The sequence below is a fragment of the Capricornis sumatraensis genome, chromosome 19 (genome assembly GCF_032405125.1).
Source record: "Capricornis sumatraensis isolate serow.1 chromosome 19, serow.2, whole genome shotgun sequence".
Classification (NCBI taxonomy): Eukaryota; Metazoa; Chordata; class Mammalia; order Artiodactyla; family Bovidae; genus Capricornis; species Capricornis sumatraensis.
Genome location: NC_091087.1, coordinates 38,835,812 through 38,855,666, shown reverse-complemented (window position 1 = coordinate 38,855,666; position 19,855 = coordinate 38,835,812). Strand labels below are relative to the sequence as shown.

Here is a 19,855-nt window from a genome sequence, read left to right as displayed (position 1 = left end):
ACAATTCATGGTCGAAAACTGCAGTTACTTTTGCTCCAACCTAATAATTCTGAGAGAAGAGCAGACAGGGTGGCACAGTGAGTACACTTCTCACTGGAGCTACCTTCTGTCTTTAAAAATAAAAATTTTAAGGTATAACCGCTGAAAAAATATAATTATGCAAATTATGAATGAAAATTATCTGTTTGGGATTAAGATCTTAAAATAACATCATAAATCAAATCATAGCTATGTAAAAAGGACTTTTTTAGACCAAATTTTTGTTTAAAAATTTCAAACTGTATCACATATAACAAATATAGAAATAGCTATTGAACTAATAATTCCCTAAGGTATATTGCATCCACCAAATCTCATCATGTCTAGATTAAAACTGGATATGCATAACATTTTATTTTCTTTTATTTATTTTTTCACTTGGCCCTTCAACAGTCTTATGAGTTAGGACAAATTTATTTTTTCTTCATATGACAGAAGTAACATGGTACAGTAATTACAAGCTTCATTTCATATTCTGTCTTGGCATATACTAATTAAATTATCTTAGCAAACTTACTTAATCTGTCTAAATATAAGCATTCTCATAAGTAATATAAATATTATCTTGTAATGAGATTTAAGTGAGATTTACTGCACTTAGTTTAGTCTGCGTTAAATATTAGCCTACCTGTTTGTATTTTGTTCCATGCAAGTACATAGTAGGTGCTTAATAAATGGTGAATATCATAATCAGAGTTATAGGACAGAGGGAACCACCTGGCTGGTAGTTTTGTTAATTTTTAAAGATATAATAACTTTACTGAGCTATAGTTCACATATCATAAAATGTATGCTTTTAAAAGGTACAGTTCAGTGTCGTTGTTTTTAGTATATTCACAGAGTTATGCATCCATCACTGCTAGCCTAGGTCTAATTGTGTCTACTTGTGGAACATTTTCCTCACACTGAGCAGAAACCCCATACTTGTTAGCAGTCACTGACTATTCACATTCTCCCCAGCTGCTGGCAACAGCTCATCTCCTTTGTGTCTCTGTAGATTTGCCAGTCCTGGGTATAGAATTATGTAATACATGGTCTTTTGTGGGTGGCTTCTTAACAATGTTTTAAAGGTTCATTGTTGTAGCAGCACTTTATTCCTTTTTATTGCCAAGTAATAGCCATTGTATATCTATGCCACAACTTGTTTATGCATTTATCAATTGATGACCTTTTGAGCTGTTTCCTCTTTTTGACTGTTATAATTAATGCTGCCATGCACGTTCATGTATGAGTTTTTGTGCACTGTTATATCTTTTTTGGATACATATCTAGGAATGGAATTGCTTATACACTTTTATAACTTTGTGTTTTGCATTTTGAAGAACTGCCTACTATTTTACAAGTAATTGACTCATTTTACATTCCTACCAAATAATATACGAGGGCCCTAATTTCTCCATACAGTTGCTAGCACTTGTTATTATCTTTTATTATAGCCATCCTAATGGTTGTAAAGTGGTATCTCATTGTTATTTTGATTGACTTTTTTTTTTTTGGATGACAAATCATACTGAGCATTTTTTGTGTGTACTCTTTGGCCATTTGTATGTCTTCTTTAGAGAAATGTTTATCCATGTTCTTGGTCGATTTTGTAATTGAATTGCTTGTTTCTTTGTTGTTGAGTTGTAAGATTTCTTCATATTTTCTGGATGTTAAACCGTTATGAGACCCTTAGTATGTTTTCTAAATACTTTCTCCCATTTTGTCGGTTGTCTTTTCAGTTTCTTAATAATATCCTTTGATGACAAAAGTTTTAAACTTTGATGAAGTCCAGTTCATCTGTTTTTTGTTGCTTATGTTTTGGATGTCATATCCAAGAATCTGTTGTCGTAACCCAAGGTCCTGATGATTTACCCTTATGTTTCCTTCTAAGAGTTTTTTGTTGTTTAGCTAGGTTTTTGATCCATCTTAAGTTACTATTTGTGTATGGTGTGAGGTAAGGGCCTAACATCATTCTTTTGCATGTGGATATCCAATTGTCTGTCTCTGTTGGAGAGCCTATTGTGTCCCCATTGATTAGACTTGGCATAACTCCTATCTGTTTAACCCTTTTTCACCTCTCTCCAACATAGCCATTCACTACAGTCATTCTAGTCCCTTACTGTCTCTGGAAGCCACAGTGTTTATCTGTTTGCCTCCTCATTTTTTGCCCAGAATCTTTTTTTTCTCCATGTTAAATGTTCTGATTTTTCCTAGTCCGTACCAGGCTTGACTAACCTCAGAATGCTTGAATTCGGAGCTTTTAATGCCGTTCTCATCCTCTTACAGGACAGTATAAGATGAGCGAATTTCTAATCAAGTGGTTCTTAGGCCTCTGTCTCTTCCCTCCTTGTGGCCAGGAATCAGGCCTGATCTTCTCTATTTCCCATAGTGCTTATCCTGAGGAAATACTAAATAAATGAGTGACATATAGATGTGCTGTGACTTATATCAGTAGATTGTCCTTTTTGAGACATAAATTCACTCTCATCTGGTCTTACCGAGTAGGGAGCTGCCTCTGCAGTGTCTAAAGTAGAAAAAAATAAGAATTCAGATCTTTCAGTGTGCTGAGGCCATTAGATACTCATTAAACTGAGTTGGCATTTTTTTTTCCCTAACCAAGGCATTGTTTGGTATGCTTGGGAATTCCGAGATTGATCTAACAAAAATGATATGGAGCATGGAAAGAGAAAGACCCCTCAACCCTTTTGGGGGGAGTGTGGCAGGGGGACTTTCTGTAAGGTTTTTAAAAACTATGTTCTAAACCAAATTGATGTTTTATTTAAAAGAAGCTGGGCCCTAGCCCATTTTTCATGAAACATGTAGGCCCCGCATGAGGCTCGTTTAGCATGTCATCTGTGTGACTGGCATAAGCTCATGGTCTCTCCACCGAGGAAACTGGGGGAAGTGGTGCCAGCACTTAATGCTGCCCCTGAGCTAATGCCTGCTGGCTCCATGGTAAACACGGGCCTTTTAATAGGCTGGAGACAAAGTGACATTCGGAAGAAACAACATGTCGACAATTTCCTTAATAAATTTTGTACGAACACATTATTTCCACCTAATGGAAATGTAGCTCTCTTAAATAATTGAGAGGCTATATTCATCAGTGGCGAGTTCAGCTGGGATCTTTGTGAGCTAGGGCAGTCGACAACCCCTTGGAAGCCGAGTAATTGATATTTTACACGAGTGGCTAGGCTAGTTTTCAGGCAGGCCCTGTGTGACATTCTCCTGCAGTCCCCACATGTAGCCCTCGTCTGTGATCCAGGCTGTCAAAAAGCAGCTCCACACCGAAAGCTCCAGTTGCAGCCACTGAACCGCCCAGGCCAAGGGTTAGTAATGAATCCTTTCTAAAGTGGGAGCCAACTTGGTCAGTTTCCTTCACTATGGTTTCTTGCTGTGTCTGCTGACCAGCCACTGCATTAGCACAAGGCCTTGATTTCAGTAAAGAGCGATGATGGGTGGCGTCCAGCATGCAGCTCATTTTGATGTGCCAGAAGGTGGTAGCGTGTGCTGCGGAACAACAACTACAGTGTTTGTTAAGTGAATGATGAATGAATGAATAAACAATGAGAAAACAAGTACTAGAGGAGGTTGGCAGGAGTCGTGACTAAGCAGGAGACTTTGAAGGTAAGGCAGGACTGCAGTGAGGGAAGGAAGAGTGCCAGGAAACACAAAGGCCGAAAATATACACTGTTCTCAACACAGACAAGAGAAATTGGACTTCCTGTTCTCAGGGGTGCCTTTCTGAGGTCTGAGGTTGTGTCACAAAGGCTTCCAGGCCATGAGTGGGCTTTTGGCTCTGCCAGCCACATGTCCAGGGTGGGTATAGTTTCCCCACGGATGGGAAGAGAGACTGTGGGAAAACAGGGAGTTCCTCGGTAAGGCAGAGGGAGGGGGCACTTTGTACCTCCTGTACCTCCCTAGTGATTCACATTGTTACTTTTGGCCTTTCTGTACTCCTTAAGGAGCTGTGACCTTACCACAATTGTTTAATTGTGAAGACTCAAATTGTTTAATTATTATTATTTTTTTTTAATTTGCAGGTTGTTCCTGAAATGACTGAGCTATTGAAGAAGAAATGAGTCATGACCACGTCTTAAGAAGGAAAATTGTATCAAAGTATATTCAGCTGAAATCATAGAAATTCATGGCTAATATAACAATCATTGGAAAGTGTGGAGAGCTACATTTCATAATTTGAGGAAAATTTCTAACAGACACCAAATGCTTTTTTTTATGGGGTTATTATTATTTCTTAATTATTTGTGGTTCTAAACAGTTGTTTTCTGGAATTTTATAGCTCTGTAATACATAATAAAGCCTTTCCATAACTTTAAAACTATTACCAGAAATATGCCTATCTTTGTAAAGGAAGAGAGAAAATTGAAAAAACAAGAGTGAAAATTATCATTTATTCTTTGCCTGTGTTGTTCATGGATGGCTCTGTATTTTAATAAAATTATAAACATGAATGTTCCCACCAGTCTAATCAACATAATCCAGTTGTTGAGACAAGGGAACTAGAGTGGTGAATTTAGAGGTAAAAAAGCATGGCCACAAAGCGTGAAGATTATCTTAAATATATTCCAGTCTCTAGAGAATCATAGCTAATGGGACAAAAGCAGACCAGCCTTACACCTGAACCTGCTGAATGTATTTAGTTGACTTAAGTTGATTTAATTTTCCATTTCCTTTTAAGATCTTGGCAGTTTACAGTTCTTGGTGTCTATAAAGAAGAGGCAAGTGGAGAAGGGGCTGCGTTGAGACAGTATGGCCTCTTACGCTAACAGATAGCTCAATACTATTGGAAATGGTAAAAGTCTTGCTCAGAGATGGCTCTGGCTCCTCTTTCACCCTCCTGGGGGCTTCCTTTGGACTGTCTTAGAAAGCAGCCAGGCTTGCACGTTGGCCACGTGTGCGGTGAGCTCTAGCACTCTGCCATGCTGCCCTAGGGCACGGGCTGAGGTTGAGAGCGTCGCAGCGGCCAGGCACTTGTGCAAGTGCAGCCCCAGGAACAGAGGCTGGTGAGGTCTTGGCCAGGACTGCAAGAAGGCGTGGGCAGGGATCTGAGGAGTCCGCAGGCGAGTTGAGTGAAGAGCCCTGCCACGCTGAAGCCGAGCACAGAAGGTATAGTTGATGACAAGACAGATGGCAGGGAAGAGACGGGAGGTGACTAGTGATACACAAAGGGAGGGAGCAGAGGGCCCAGTCAGGCCCTCAGTGTGGCCAGCCTGGGGCTGATTAGTTGAACTCTTTTTTTGATGCATTATAATCACTTACTGTGAAACACCCTTTGAAGTTAAATGTCACTGACAGACACTTCTGCCTTCTTGTAACAAAGTGAGAGGAGCAGCCAAGTAGTGCTCAGTGTTAGAACTGTAGGACCCTAGGATGCAGAGCTGAGGGACCATCCAGCTCAGCCCCCTTGTACAGAGACGGATACTGTGGCACAGAGAAACGTGAAGGAGCTGAAGTGACTTGTCCAAGGCCATGTAATTTGAATTTCTCTTGCAGAAGTAATGCCTGTATCTTGTTGCTGTCTTTGGGGCTCTTCCCAAGGAAGCTAACCTTACTCGGATCCTTTTCCATTTACTCTTCATCCCTGTGGGATACCATAACTGGGAGGACAGGAGAGAAGCAGAAGTGGTGGCTGCAGAGGTACGCCCACTGTATACAGGGTGTGCCAGCTCAAGGACGTCCATCCCAAGGGGTATCTTGGTGTGGTTCTTAGCCTTAGGGTTGCACTGTTTGGTCTTTCTCCCTTTCCTCTCCCTCCTGTCACAACTGTCCTGCTCCAGCTTCAAGCAGCTGTTCAGTTAATTTACTGGATACAATTCATCATCATCATCATAGCATTAAGTAGGGGCTTCCCAGGTAGCTCTGTGGTTAAGAATCCAGCTGCCAATGCAGGAGACCCGGGTTCGATCCCTGGGTCTGGAAGAACCCCTGGAGAAAGAAATGGCAACCCACTCCAGTGTTCTTGCCTGGAGAATCCCATGGACAGAGGAGCCTGGCTGGCTATAGTCCATAGAGTCTCAGAGTCGGACACGACAGAGCAACTGAGCACACACATGGCACTTACTATATGTCACATACTAAACCCCTTCAGTCCTCACAACACCCATAAGATAGATGCTATTCTTATCCCTGTTTTACAGATGAGGAAGCTGAGGCAAAAAGAGGGTATGTAACTCGCCCAATTTCAGACAGCTTACAAACGAGAGCCGTGATTTGCAACCAGGAAGTTTGGCTTCAGAGCAGTGGCTTCACCAGTGTGTGCTTCTGCCTTACCTCGGCTGGAAGAACAGGGAGTGGCTGCATGGTACCCTCAGGTAAAGGGCACTCGGTGCCTTGTCCCAGGTGGGCGGGGCACCACTCAGGATCCTCGTGGAGGAAGAGAGTTGGTATCCTGGGCTTGTCTTTTCAGCAGGAATTTGTTCAACTTAGAAGCCCCTTTAAGTGCCCACTCAAAGTTTACCTTCCAAAGAGAGTTGTGTGAGACGGGGACAAATTTTTAAAAACTAGCATCTGTGCCAGAAGGTACAATTTGACATGCTCTTTTTTTTTTTTTTTTTCACTTACTTAATGTTCTGTGGGAAACCAAGCTGTCAGTTCCAAATGATGGCCCTACATCTTGGCTTGAGGACTGAGCTGTAGCTCTGGGAGCAGTCTCGGCAAAAGTGTTAGGAATAGCTTTCTTTGGGGTTTGTGTGTATGCTTCCTGCCTTTCTCCCCTAAGACCTTTCAGGTCTTAGGTTAATGTCATGCAGCCCCCAGGAATTTGGCTAATTTGTCAGAACACGAAGTCCCTGTGAGGGCAGGAGTACGCGTGTAGGAAGGCAGCCATGTGGGGGCAGAGCTGATAGGTTCTTGAGGTCGTTTAGGTCAAGCAGACACTGGGAAAGACTGAAGGCAAAAGGAGAAGGGGGCAGCAGAGGAAGAGATGGTTGGACAGCATCACTAACTCACTGGACATGAATTTGAGCCACTCTGGGAAAAAGTGAAGGACAGAGGAGCCTGGCATGCTGCAGTCCAGGGGTTTGCAAAGAGTCAGATGCCACCTAGCAACTGAACAGTAAACAACCTCCTTGCTATGGACAGTGAGGCCCCTGGTCTCAGCTCTCTGGCAGTTGAGGGGAAGACCAGCACTTCCCCTGGTCTCTCAGCAGTACATTGGAGCATATTCCCTTCTAGCCTCCCTGGCTCACCCAGCAGCTGTGCTGTGTGGGTCTCTGGAGCAAACACCTGGATATCTGGTCCGGCCACTGCACTGACGTAGCTTGTGGTCCTGATGGGGAGAGCAGCTTGCTGCTGGGCTCTGAGAATACAGGCTGTTAGAGGCACAGCCCCTGCCCTCAAGATCTGCAGCTAGCAGGGAAGATGAGACCCAAGTGATTAGAAAAGCAGATAGCATGCAGTCAGCATGAACTGCACATACAGGGCAGGCTCCTCCAGGGGGCCAGCTGCGGGTATTCCTCAGGGCGTGGAGGTGTTAACATGAACACGAGAGGCGAAAGTAGAACAGATGAGAGCGCGCATGCTCGAGGCAGTGACGGGCGGAAACACAGAGTGTCAGGAGAGGGGTTGAGGGTGGTAGGTAGTTAAGGCCAGATTGTGGAGGACATTGGCTGGTAGGCTGAGGAGTTTGTTGTTTTTCCTCATGGGTCAGTGGTTCTCAAACTTTGCCCTCAAGGAATACTGCTGTTTCAGGAGCTGGGCCAGAGATGGTACTGTGAGAGCTCCTGATCTGCAGGAAAAATTAATAGAATTTCCCAATCTCAGTCTTTCTTGCATCCTTTTTTCTAAAACTCCAGTTGCTGCTCTATCTGATCCTACTATAATCAGGTTCCAAAGTGAATGAACTGGTAGCAAATGGATATTTAACTAAGGAGGTCAGCAGCCACTGGCCCTCCACAGCTTTTGTTTAGTGAACAGATGTTGAATACTTAAAAATGCTCTCTACTGGTTGTTACTATTCCTTGTTTATGTGTTAGAATTAACCATGTCAGTATATCCAGAATGTTCCACAAAGAGCAGCATGACATCCTATGGCCCTGCCACCTGAACAGGTCTTTGGGAGCACCCTTCTGGCAACAGGGAGATAGATACTATACTAGCCTGTGTTGAGGAAGGCCTGTTACTTGGTCTAAAGGAATAACATAAGCTGGTGAAGTGTTCAGGACAGACAGAGAGAGGAAGAAAAGATGGAAGTGATTAGGAGGCTGTTGCAGGAATCCTCTGGCCTTATGCCCTGAATAGGTTTGACTGAAAGGTCTTTGGGTACAAAATGGGTCCCCTGAGACTGTGGAAATGGGTCCGGTGCTGTGGGCGAGGCTGGCAGAGAGTGGGGCTCATCCTCCCAGGACAGTGCGGGAGCCACGCTGCCGGCAGAGCCTGGGCGTGTCTATACTGGGCTGGGAGGCTTTGAATGAAACCCCAGCCGTAAGTGCTGTGTGAAAGGGGGAATCAGTTTGGTTGCATTTCACACTGTCTCTCATGGGAGTGAGAGGGGGGTTTTGTTTTTGGTCCATGTAAAAGTGTGCTTAAGAGGCTGGGAAACCCTGAGAATAGTATTGATTATAACAGATGGATTTGGTTAGCTGTTGCTGAACGAAAGGATACTTGACTGATAACCTTGTTAAAAGCCCATTTAGGGTGATATATTGCTCCAACTTGTATAGCCCTAGGGTTTTAAAAATATTTTGTGGGGCACCCACATGGAGAAGAGTTGCTGATAGTCCTTGGTTTATAATAGCACTCTCATGCAGGCTACCCGCTCAGAGGTGGGAAGGATAGGAAACTGTGAGTCAGGCTCTCAGGAGAGGTGACCTGCCCCAGGCACAAAGCAGGCTGCAGAGCTGGACACAAACCAGAATCCTGGCAAACATTACTTGTTAAGAACCTACTTGGTGCACTATCTATCCTTCTCTAATACAACAGTCCCCAAAGTGGGTATCATCACCCCTCCGTTCTGGAAGAAGAAATGGGCTGAGCAGAGGCAGTTGGTGAGATATGAAACCTGAGCTGACTCCAGGCCTGAAGAGCTTGGCCTTTGCACCAGGCTGCCCCTCAATATCTTCCAGCTTCTCTAGGCCTCTCTCCTCTGGTTTGCATTGCCTCAAAACAGCAAACTTGTCACAGAAGCGTGGAAGAGTGAGGGGTGATAGAAATAGGAATTTATTGGGATGGAAGCTGGTGTTTACTTTCTTTGGTGCCCGGATTGGTGAGTAGTCAGGCCATGGTGAGGTTTTCTCTGTCTGGGCTTCCCCATCTTTGCCTCCCACAACTGGTCACATGGTTTTGGGCGCTCAAGTCTGGCTTGGAGGGCTGTTTCCCTTCCCAGTGTGGGGGCTGCATGGGGAACTGTGAGGTCTGGGACCTGGGCTGAGCACTGCGTGGGCTGCTCACCAGGACACTGGGGTTCTCATCCTGGTTCTAATATGGTCTCAGGGGTGCCCTGGTCACATTCCTTCTCTCCTTTTAGGCTTCATTTTCCTCATCTGTAAAATGGCAAATTGCACTTGATAATCTTCCAAGATACCTTCAAGTTTCAGCCTGTGTGAATGTGTTGGCAGATATCAAACAGCTTAGGAAAATAGAGACAGGAACCACTTTGGAGAGCTGTGCTGAATGCTTTACAGACATTATTTCATTTAAGCTTCATAACCCCACGAGGTATTGTAGTATTCTCCACTCTCCAAATAAGAAAACTGAAGCTTACAGAGCTTAAAATGCTTGCCAAAGGATTCACAGCTAGTGAGTGGTGACCTTAGGCTGAAGTATACCCTCAACCACATGCCATAACCTGAGTTCCTCTCTGGGAACACTGTGTGCGTGCATGCTAAGTCGCTTCAGTCGTGTCCGACTCTGTGACCCTGTGGGCTACAGCCTGCCAGGCTCCTCTGTCCACAGGATTCTCCAGGCAGGATACTGGAGTGGGTTGCCATGCCCTCCCCCAGGGGATCTTCCCAACCCAGCGATTGAACCTATGTTTCTTATGTCTCATGCATTGGCAGGCAGGTTCTTTACCACTGGTATCACCTGGGAAACCCCTGGGAACACAGAGGACGTACCCAGTCCAGCCTGACTGGGACCGGCTGCAGTGAAGGGGAGGAAGATGAGACAGCTGAGCTGAGTTCAGTCAAAATCAACCAAATAACGAAGCATATCCCAGGTGAAAGGCCCAGCGTGGCCAAGGCACAGAAGCACCAAGAACGTGACGCAGTCTGGATTCCAATCTCTCAGTCCCCTTTTAGCCTGATTCCTCCATTCTAAAACATTCTTCGCTGAGGGAGGCAGGGGGCTTTGTGCTGGATCTGGTCTGCACGCTGGCTTACTTTTGTGGCATTTAGCAAACTCAGGTCCAAGAACACCACACCTCTTCTTTATGCAGTGGAGGTGGAGGTGAGCCTACCTAGTTATGAGGCCTAATTGATGTTGGGGAGGCTCCTAGAGCGCTTGGTGAAAGGTGCCCTGTAAATCTCAGACACTGAAGAGTTCTGCCACATTCATCACAGTGTTTAATGTCCTGATTGATCTCCAGGGTAGTCAATTTCATTTGCTTGTTTCAGGATGAATAGGCAGCCTGCTCCCCTATGCTATAGCCTGGGGCTCTGCATAAAATTATGCCAGCGCTGTCTCTTTGGTAGTTTGCAATAAATTTAGCAGCAAATGTTCCATCATTTTCTTTGGATAATTAAATTAACTATTCACCAAGAGACAATACTAAACTTTTCAGTGCTGAAGCAAAGGGAAAAAAAAAATCCAGAGTAGTTATGAATTCATCATTCAGTTTATGCCATGGAAATGTAGGTAAAAGGAGAGGAAGGCAAATAAGGTGCTTCCTGGAACAACAGTGCTTTAACTCAGGGTGACTCCGGGGCATTATTTATGGGGGAACCAGTGGAGATATCTGAGCAAGGTGAGCTCAGGAGGAGCAGACAGTGCCTGGGCTGGGTATTGGGAGTGGGGGTGGGGCCCGTGTCCTCTCAGCTCCTATCTACCGCCCTCTTCCCACACCAAACTATCAGCAGCAGCAAGTGAAATAACTGAGCTTGTCCCGGGCAGCCTTCCCCAGAATTGCTGAACGTGGATAGGCAGCACAACACCCAGGCATCCATTATTAATAAGGATGGTGTCTGTTTGTGTCTCCCTTGAAACATTCTCAAAGGGCTTTCCCTTCCATTATGTCGCTAGCTATCCCAGCAGCCCTCACAGGGGTGGGTGGGGGTGGAGGGAATGAGAGTCGTCATTCCTGCTGTACAGGGCAAGGATGCAGACCCAGGGATTCGCTGGGAGCCGAACAGCAAAACAGAAGCTGGCTGAGCTGAGGATCCGGGGCTGTGGCACATACCCTGTGTGCACCACAGCAACTGTGAGGGAGGGCGGAGGTGGGGTATCCAGACTCCCCTTTAGCCCTGAGATGTCCTGTCAAGCCCCCAGAGTTGCTGGGTATCCTTGTTAAGCAACTCTGTGCAGGTGTCCTGTAGATTCGATAGTAAGATGCGCTAAGTCACCTCAGTCATGTCCGACCCTTTGCAACCCTGTGGACTGTAGCCCGCCAGGCTCCTCTGTCCATGGGATTCTCCAGGCAAGAATGCTGGAGTGGGTTGCCATGTCCTCCTCCAGGGGATCTTCCCAGCCCAGGGATCGAACCCGCATCCCTTACGTCTCCTGCACTGGCAGGCGGGTCCTTTTCCACTAGCGCCACCTGGGAAGCTTCTTTCTAAGATGGCTTCCTTGGACCTCATCTCCTTTGAGGCTCTCCTCAGCTCACAGAGAGTACAGCCCCACTCTTAGTCTCTTTAGAGATGAGGAAGTCACACCAGAGAGGAATGTGGGGGCAGTACCAGGGCAGGAGCTTCAGTTAAGAGCTTGGCGTGAGAAAGGTGTTGCTGAGCTGAGAGTCACGGACGGTGTGGACAGCCACCATGCTGAAGGGAATCCCAGGCCACTGGCCTCTAATTAATTGTACAGAGTTTGTGAAAAACCCCAGTCTGTGTGACCTGATCTGAACAACCAAGGTTTGGGTTGGAGGGCTGACTGGAGAGGGGCCGGTCGTGTCACTCAGGGAAGGCCTTACAGCTCCCCAGTCCCGGGTGGACTGTGAGCCAAGCCTGCAGGGCTCTGGCCACGCTGCCCTGCGGGCCGGCCACCAGCACTGCTGACTCTGAGCCTTGTCTTGGCTGCCAGGTTTGGCGTTCAGGGAGCCAGCCAGGCCGCGGGACGGGCTCCTCTCCAGCTTCAGTGGCAAGGCAGAGCCAGGAGGCTGGCCCTGCGGGAAGGGCCACAGGGCTCTGCAGGGAGGGTGGGCAGGTCCCTCCAGCCTGAGGAGCCCTGCAGGCTGGCTGCTCCCTCTGTGGCTTTCCCCTTGAAACCTGGTTTAATTCCACGAAGTTCAGCTCACCACATCCAGCATGGCATCTAATCCCAACAGACCTGGGTTTGAATTCTGCTGCTAGTTCAGCTGTATGCCCTTGGACAAGTCATTTCATAAATCATCCTCTGTCTCTGTAAAGCAAGGAAGGCAGCACCCACTTTGCAAGACTGTGATAGAGAGGGAAGACCGCAAAGAGCCCCCAGCACAACAGCAAGTGAGTAAGTGGGAGCCGTCGTTGTGACCGCCCTCCTGTTGGCTTACAGGAGGCAGCAGCTGCCACTAGGCCTGCCTCCCTGAGAGAGCCCCAGAGTGCGCTCCCTGAGCGAGTCGCGAGCAAGGAGGGGGTCTTTCCCAGAGCGGCAAACCTCCCAGGGAGGGCCTGGGCTCCATCGCCACTGGCGCCCAGCTGCCCACTCGCCATAACTCTGGGCTATGGCACCCGGGGGAACCGTGAAAGCCAAGGCTTTTGCTCTCCACCTCCTGCACTCCAGGCTGTGAGGCTCCACCCCGCGCCTGTCCTCAGGCAGGTGAGTGGCTTCCTCTCTCTTGCGCGCCCTCTGCCTCACGACTGTGGACTCTGTCCTCAGAGAGGCCAGACCGCATCTAGTCTCCGTCTGCTCGTGCAGCCGCTCTGCCACTGTTACTGCCTGGGCAGGCAGGAAGGCAGCCGTGAGTGCTCAGGCACAATCTCACCTCACAGCAATCTGTAAATGCCCTAAGAAACCAGCTTTTCAAAGGGGAGCGCTTCTAGGTGGGGAAACTGAGGGAGAGAGTGGGGCCACTTGCCTACCATCTCACCCCACTGCTCTCCTCCCAGCCCTTTTCTCTGGAGTAGAAGTCCAAGCAGAGGTGACTGCCAGCTAGCCACGGGGGTCTCACCTCCAGCACAGGACAGGCTCATTTACTTGACTGGGTGGCCAGCACTAGCCCATGAGGTGGGGCGACGAGAACTCAGCCAAGAGAGCGCCACAGCTCAGCAGGCTGATCCTGGCCAGGAGGGTAGCTGCTTCTAGTCTAGCAGACGCAGACCGCTAGGAACAGATCCCGCAGCTCCTGCCCTGGAGATTATAGATCATGTAATGCCCTCCAGCTCATATGTGACAGACCCGAGTGACCACTTGGCTTTCAAAAGCTCTACAACTTGGGAACCCCAGCACGTAGCACACTGCCAGGCAGATCTGAGCTCGTTTCAGTGTCTCTCTTGTTAGTGTGTAACCTCAGGGAAGTTTCTTAAACCTCTGAGCCTTGGGTCCTACACCTGTAAAATGGGCCCAGTGATACCACCTCACAGGGCCACTGGAAGGGTTAAAGGAGCCCAAGGGTGTAGAGGCCTTACAGAGCGCTCAGTCATGGCAGCTGTGAATTACTCTGCTGCTGGTGATGGAATGCCTCAGATTACACCCCAAAACAAGCTCCATTTGACACTGTTCCCTTTAACATCTTTTCTGACAAATGCTGATCTCCCCATGAATAAGGAGAATGTTCTTTGTGGCCTGGGGGCAGGCAAGCAGCCCATTTAGCAGCAGTGACCTCACCAAGAAATTTATTTGAGGCAACGGGAGCCCTTGAACTGAAAAAAAAATTATCTTCCCTTTTTATTCTGGACATCGAAAACAAAACATAGTCATAAGCTAAACACCTTGGAGGCTCTTCAGCAAGGGACACACTGACCAGGCTCAAGAGCCCGGGTCAGAGTTTGGGGAGCTGACACACTGTCAGCTCGAAAGAGTCCTTGACACCATTGATGCAGCTCAATGGTGATGACAGGAGGGGGGAGTCAGAGGCTGGGCCTGGGCCTTAGCAAGGCCGTGAGGGGTCTGGGGCAGGTGGCCAGCATCCCTGACTGCTCGTGGGGAATGAGAAGGGGGCCAACATTCATGTGCGCGGCCGGGTGGATGGTGGTGTCCCGGGTGGGAACCTGGGAGGAGCAGCAGGCTGCGAGCAAGACATCTCGCTCAGCTTTGGACCTCTTAAGCTGGAGATCCCTGAGGAACGGAGCCCTGGGTCAGGGAGCTGTGTCTGGGAGTTGCTGGCAAGGAAGACAGAATTCTGAGCTCCTCGGTGGTGGGGAGATGAGTGAAGAGAAGGTACTGGTCCAGTCACACAGCCAGGCAGTGTGAGCACCTCTTTCCTGGGGTCCAGGGCTCGTCTACAGAGGCCTCAGGGATACCGGAGAGGAGCTGGGGGGCTCCCTTGGTGGATTTCCAAGGTCAACCCAAGCCCAGAGGAGCCACTCTGGGGTCCTCACCTGGACTAGCAGCCAAAGGAATACCTCTGCCAACTGGAAGTCTCAGTGCAGGCGGTTTTTATTATTAAAGCCAAGATTGGAAAATGGCTGTCACCCCCACCCCACAACCCTCCCACCCTCCTCCAGACCCTCCCTTTATGTCCCAAGAAGGTGGAAACTAGATTTGTCTCGAAAAGACTCAGAAACGCTCATGCCTAAATGAGAATGAAGACAAATGAGATAGGCTCAGATGGTGTGTGTGATTGTGTGGGCTCCACCCGGGATTCCTGGAAAAGACGGCTTGGGGGTGGGGCTGGACAGCCCCTGCTCACAGTGCTGTTCCCGAGGGTCCAGGGTGGGCGTCGGGAACAAAGGCAACGGAAGAGGCTGAGCTGGCCCCCACGCTCTACCCTGCTGAAGCTGGGCCACAGGCTGGTTTTTGTAAAAGTGGTTTTAAAAAAAACCCCAGCCACGAGCACCACCCTCCCCTGAGCAGGGTGAGAGGAGGCGCCAGCTCTGGGCTTTGAGGTCTGAGGCGTGTGGCCTCCTGGCCTGGCGTCACCTCCCTGGAGGCAGGCAGCACCCTGAGGGAAGCCAGGAGGGCTCCTGGGCCCCTCATGTGACCTTGGTGGCCACCGGGGCCCCGGGGGAGCATTGAGATGGCTGTCTCCCCGCCTCCCTCCCAGCCTGCCTGGAGGCTCTAGGCTTCAGGGACCCTGTGCAACTTCTGCTCTTTGGATTCCAAAGATCTGAACTTTTCCTCCAGCGCAGGCGCAGCCGGCTGGAAATGGATGACAGGCTTGATCTGAAAGACGGTGAAGCCCTCCCGGTTCTTCTGGTTAAACAGACTCACCCTGTGCTCCAGCTCAGGGCTGGGCTGGGCCGAGCCCTCTGGGCTGGGCTGGGCAAGGGGGGCGGAGTCCGAGGCCCTCCGGGAGGGGCAGGGGTCCTCCGACAGTGGGGACAACAGGTCCTGGACTGTGGCCTCTGCCGTTTGCTGCTGAGATGGCAGCGGGGGCAGCAGCAGGGCGGAGGGGCTGGGCCTGGGGGACAGCTCCTCGCGGGCAGCGCTGCAGTCCGTGGAGGAGCCCAGCGTCTGACTGCTGTCACTCTGGGCCCGGGTGCCCGAGCTGCATGTGGAGCGGGTGGCACTCTCGGAGCTGGCGCTGGCACCGGTGCCATCGCTGCCGAGCTTCAGGGGCATGTCGACGGACAAGAGGTCAGACGAGACGTTGGGCTGGTGGATGTCGATGGCGGCCGTGGTGACCAGGCACACAGCTGGCTCTGGGACGCCGCTGTCTGCAAGAAAGGAGGGGTGCGGGTCACACTCCACCCCAGCCGCACCTCTGTGCCCTGATGGGGGTCGGGCTGGATAGGGGGGTGAGGTGAGTGTGAATGGCTTTGCTGGGAGAGGCCGTGGCAGATGGCCCAGGTTTCTAATATTTGCCACCTGCCCTGAGGGAGAATTATGCCTCCCCGTCAAGTGCAGACATGACCGGCCTCAGCCAGTCACCTGCAAGAAGTGACCGGTGGCACTTCCTGGAGAAGCTACATAAGCCAGCTGTGCTCTGCCCGGGCGGTCAACACTGTTCTAGAAGGCATGCCAACTGTTCTGTCTGCTGGGAGGTGACAGGGTAAAGATAACAGCCTGGGCAAAACGCCCCCGGCCAGTGTGCCCTGGCCCTTTGTTGGTTTATTTAAACCACTCAGATATGGGGTTGTTGTCACTGGGTGCAGCATAACTGAGCCCATCCTGACTAACTCAGTGCAGTGTGCTATGACAAGGAATCTGAATGTCATGGTCCGCAGGACTCAAAGTTTTAAATGGGTCCAGTGTGAGACTCATGACCAGAGCTGTGCCCTCAGAAAACTGATGGATTTCTACAGGATGCATTGTAAGTGGAGGGTGGAGGACATCCCAGAATGTCTTGGCTCTAAGTGAGAAGTATCAAGGGCCTGAATTACAGTAGGCGTAGTGTGGGCAAGGTTTCTCTCTAAAGTGGTAGGGAGAGTGGGCTGGGACAGAGGTTCAGGCTAGAGATGGTGGTCTTTGAGATCAGCAGGTTGGATAAGGCTTTGGAAGAGGAGAAAGAGAGGGAAAGAGGCCTTAAAGGGGCTAAACTGCAGAAAAGACAAAATTCAGATGTATTCGGCATGGTCCACACGATAACCTTCTAGCCTTAGAATGGAGTTTACAAGGATTTAAGGGCTCAGCAGTGAAGAATCTGCCTGTAATGCAGGAGGCTGGGTTCGATCCCTGGGTCAGGAAGATCTCCTAGAAAAGGGAATGGCAACCTACTCCAGCATTCTTGCCTGAAAAATTCCATGGACAGAGAAGCCTGGTGGGCTGCAGTCCATGGGGTTGCAAAGAGTTGGACACTACTGAGCAACTAACACTTTCACTGTTCAAGGGCTGTGAAACCCAAACCTTACAAGACTTAAGACACTGGCTAAAGAGAAATAAGACCCTGAAGGACCAAGTATTATTTTAAAACTCAACCTTTCTCATAAGTGAAAACCACTAGGTGTCCTGAGACTTTCTGAAGTGCAAGAATGAAACAAACAAGGACATGTCCAGTGCCTGTTGCTTCTCACACCCAATTATGCATTATCTCACCCCCCTCACGCTCATCCTGAAAGCTTCTCAGGTTGGGAAGTGCTGAGGTCATTAGATTCCTAGATTCCAGCCCCTCTCCACCCCAGGGTCCCCCATGCACATCTTGGAGCACTCCCATCCCAGCACTTGAGCTCAGGTGCCAGAGTTTGCTGTGAACTCTGCCTGTGGTTATGGCTCACAGGGGCCAGGAGATGGACAGCCTGGTCGAGCTGTCCCTGGCCTGGATGTTAGGGGCTGCCAGGGTCACCTCTGGCGTGGGGCCGCACAGAGGCTCTGGTACACAACGGATAGCACCGACACGGACTTACCGCTGCTGGGCCCATTGTAGTACTGGCTGATGTAGCTGTTCATGTCATCTTTCACCGTGGCGTCTGTGGAGGTGAGGACAGAGAAGGCTGAGTGTGAGGGCGAGCCGGACAGTCCAGGAGCAGGGGCTGTGGCCAGCTCGTGCTCCTCCCCTCCAGTGCCTCTACCCCCATCACCACGAGGAGGTGCTGGTCTCCCACAAGCTCCCTGCCACGTGGTTCCTCCAGGGGGACCACACGGCTCATCTGCCCCAGTGCTGGGCTGGGTATCAGGCACCCAGGTTCTGATGAAGCATCCAGCTTGCTGTGTGATATGAAGAAGCCCTTTCCTTCTCTGCCTTCAGTTTCCCCTTCTCTGAGACAAGGGCGTGGAAATAGTCCTTTGGGGCTTTCCCTGCCTGGATAGCCTGAGTCTCTGAATCCACCTGAGTTTCTCACAATCACCAGGAAAGCTCTCCTCCGTGCAAAAGCCTCAGAGTGCCATTCCAGCCACACACAGCCAGCTGCAGAGGCTGACCATGGACGACAGGCCCCTCGGTCTTCCACACCGCCCAGGCTGGGCACCCCCAGCCCTGCTCCTAGCACCCTGCTCCCAGCACATGGTGGATGCTCAGTGAATGAATAACCAATGAGGTGTAAAGCTGTCCTGGTCTTGGGAGATGGCACGGGAACAGGGTCTCAAAGAATTGGTTCATTGTTTTGATGGGGTGGGAAGGGATGAGAGAGGAGAGGTGAGAACTTCAGAGAGGCCTGAGCGGTGAGGGGCGGGGCGGTGGGGAATGGACAGAAGATAACAGGAGACGCCAAAGCCATCCTAAGGAGCTCAGCCTTGCCCCAAGCACAGCGAGGAACCACAGGACAGTGTGAACAGGCTCAAGTGCGAGGCACTACCAAGGTTGCGCTGAGAGTGGCTGGGAAGGTGTCAGGCTGGACGGGAGAACCGAGACAGCAATGCCCAGGGGAGGGAAGACACGTCCTGATGAGGCTGATGACACCCCCAAGAAGCCTCAGTCTGCAGGTGATGGAACCTGCTGCTCTCCATGGCTGCGTTCCTGACACACCTGAGCTCGCTGCAGAAGCGTGTCTGCCCTGACATGGGGAGGCCGGTGGCAGCACACACAGCAACCTGGCTCTTAAAAGCTTTTTTGATCTTTAAATGCCTGCGGCCAGAGGTGTATTCTGCATTAATGCCTGAGCTGAGGGAGGGGCCCCAGGCTGGCTCCAGGCCCTGCTTCAGGATCAACCAGCAACGCTCCTCAGAATAAGACAGCAACACTCTTCTCCGTGGCTCTTCATAATTTATGTTGTAAATGCTGTCTACCCTGCAGGCTGCCCCGGGAAGTGGGAGGAGGCTGGTGTGACTGCTCCTCGCAAGCAGTGCAACAGCCACCAGGTCCACCAGGCCAGACAGGTCTGGTCACTGATCTTGGTGTTATCCTGAGGCCGTGGCAGGAGGGACCTGCAGTGTGGCTGTAGAGGGCCACGTCACGAAGGCAGGACAATAAACTCAGTTAACGGATCTGCAGACCTGTGCATCCCACAGGGGCTCATGTGCAGGAGGTGGCCTGGAGTGAATGAGAAACACCCAGAGCCTGGGTTCCTGTGCTGCTACTGCCACTGGCCCACCATGGGAACCTGGGCAGGTCACATCCCCTCTCCGGGGCTCTGTACCATGGGGGAATGGGTGGGGCTCTTAGAGACTGTGACAGCCAGGCTAGCTGGCTCCGGGCCCCTCAGCCAGCCCTGAAGTTCAAGAGCAGAGAGAGCAGAGTGGGAAAGGACCGGAGCCACCGAGGAACCACACTCCCCCAACCCCGACCTGAGTGAGTATCCTCTCAACCCCTACCTGGGCTCTGCCCACCACGGCCTGTGCCCCTCACAGAAGGGGCCTCCTGCCTCTCTGTTGAGCAGCTCTAATAATCAGATTCCTCTGTGCTCAGCAGGGGTGGCGTGCCTGGCCCTCCACCTCCAAGGAGCACAGGGCCTCCTGGGGACCTCCACTCCATGGTCAGGCAGCCAATCTCCGTCTCCTTAGAAGGGCCCACTATGGGAGGCCTTGCAGATCTGGGTATCTGGGTCCTGTCCCCAAACACCCCAAGGCCACACCCCACTTCTACTTACTACATGACAGACTTTCCAGCACTTAAAAAGCCCTCACATTTCTCCCAAAATGTCTCTTCTCCTGAGAAACCCCTGTCCATTCTCAGCCCTCCCTGGTTTTCCAGCCTCTCAAGTCACTATGGGCTCCAGATGTGACCGAAACAGGGGCAAGGGAGGCAGGAGGGAGCTGACTGTCACTGTGTCCT

General features: G+C 50.1%; 2 protein-coding genes across 3 annotated transcripts in view; one reads left to right on the top strand and one right to left on the bottom strand.

Annotated features, from left to right (window-relative positions):
- The window catches only part of ETFA (electron transfer flavoprotein subunit alpha), a 77,000-nt gene extending 72,573 nt beyond the window's left edge, over positions 1 to 4,427 (top strand). Inside the window, exon 12 of the mRNA XM_068991179.1 lies at positions 4,065 to 4,427. Coding sequence (XP_068847280.1) covers positions 4,065 to 4,103 — 39 coding nt within the window. The 3' untranslated portion in view covers positions 4,104 to 4,427. The remainder of the gene's footprint in view (positions 1 to 4,064) is intronic.
- A 10,378-nt stretch (positions 4,428 to 14,805) lies between these two features.
- TMEM266 (transmembrane protein 266) overlaps positions 14,806 to 19,855 on the bottom strand; it is a 67,815-nt gene continuing 62,765 nt past the window's right edge. For both annotated transcript variants that reach the window (XM_068991106.1, XM_068991107.1), the window contains 2 exons: positions 17,553 to 17,615; positions 14,806 to 15,926 (listed from right to left, as the gene is read on the bottom strand). In XM_068991106.1, coding sequence (XP_068847207.1) covers positions 15,328 to 15,926; positions 17,553 to 17,615 — 662 coding nt within the window. In that variant the 3' untranslated portion in view covers positions 14,806 to 15,327. The remainder of the gene's footprint in view (positions 15,927 to 17,552; positions 17,616 to 19,855) is intronic.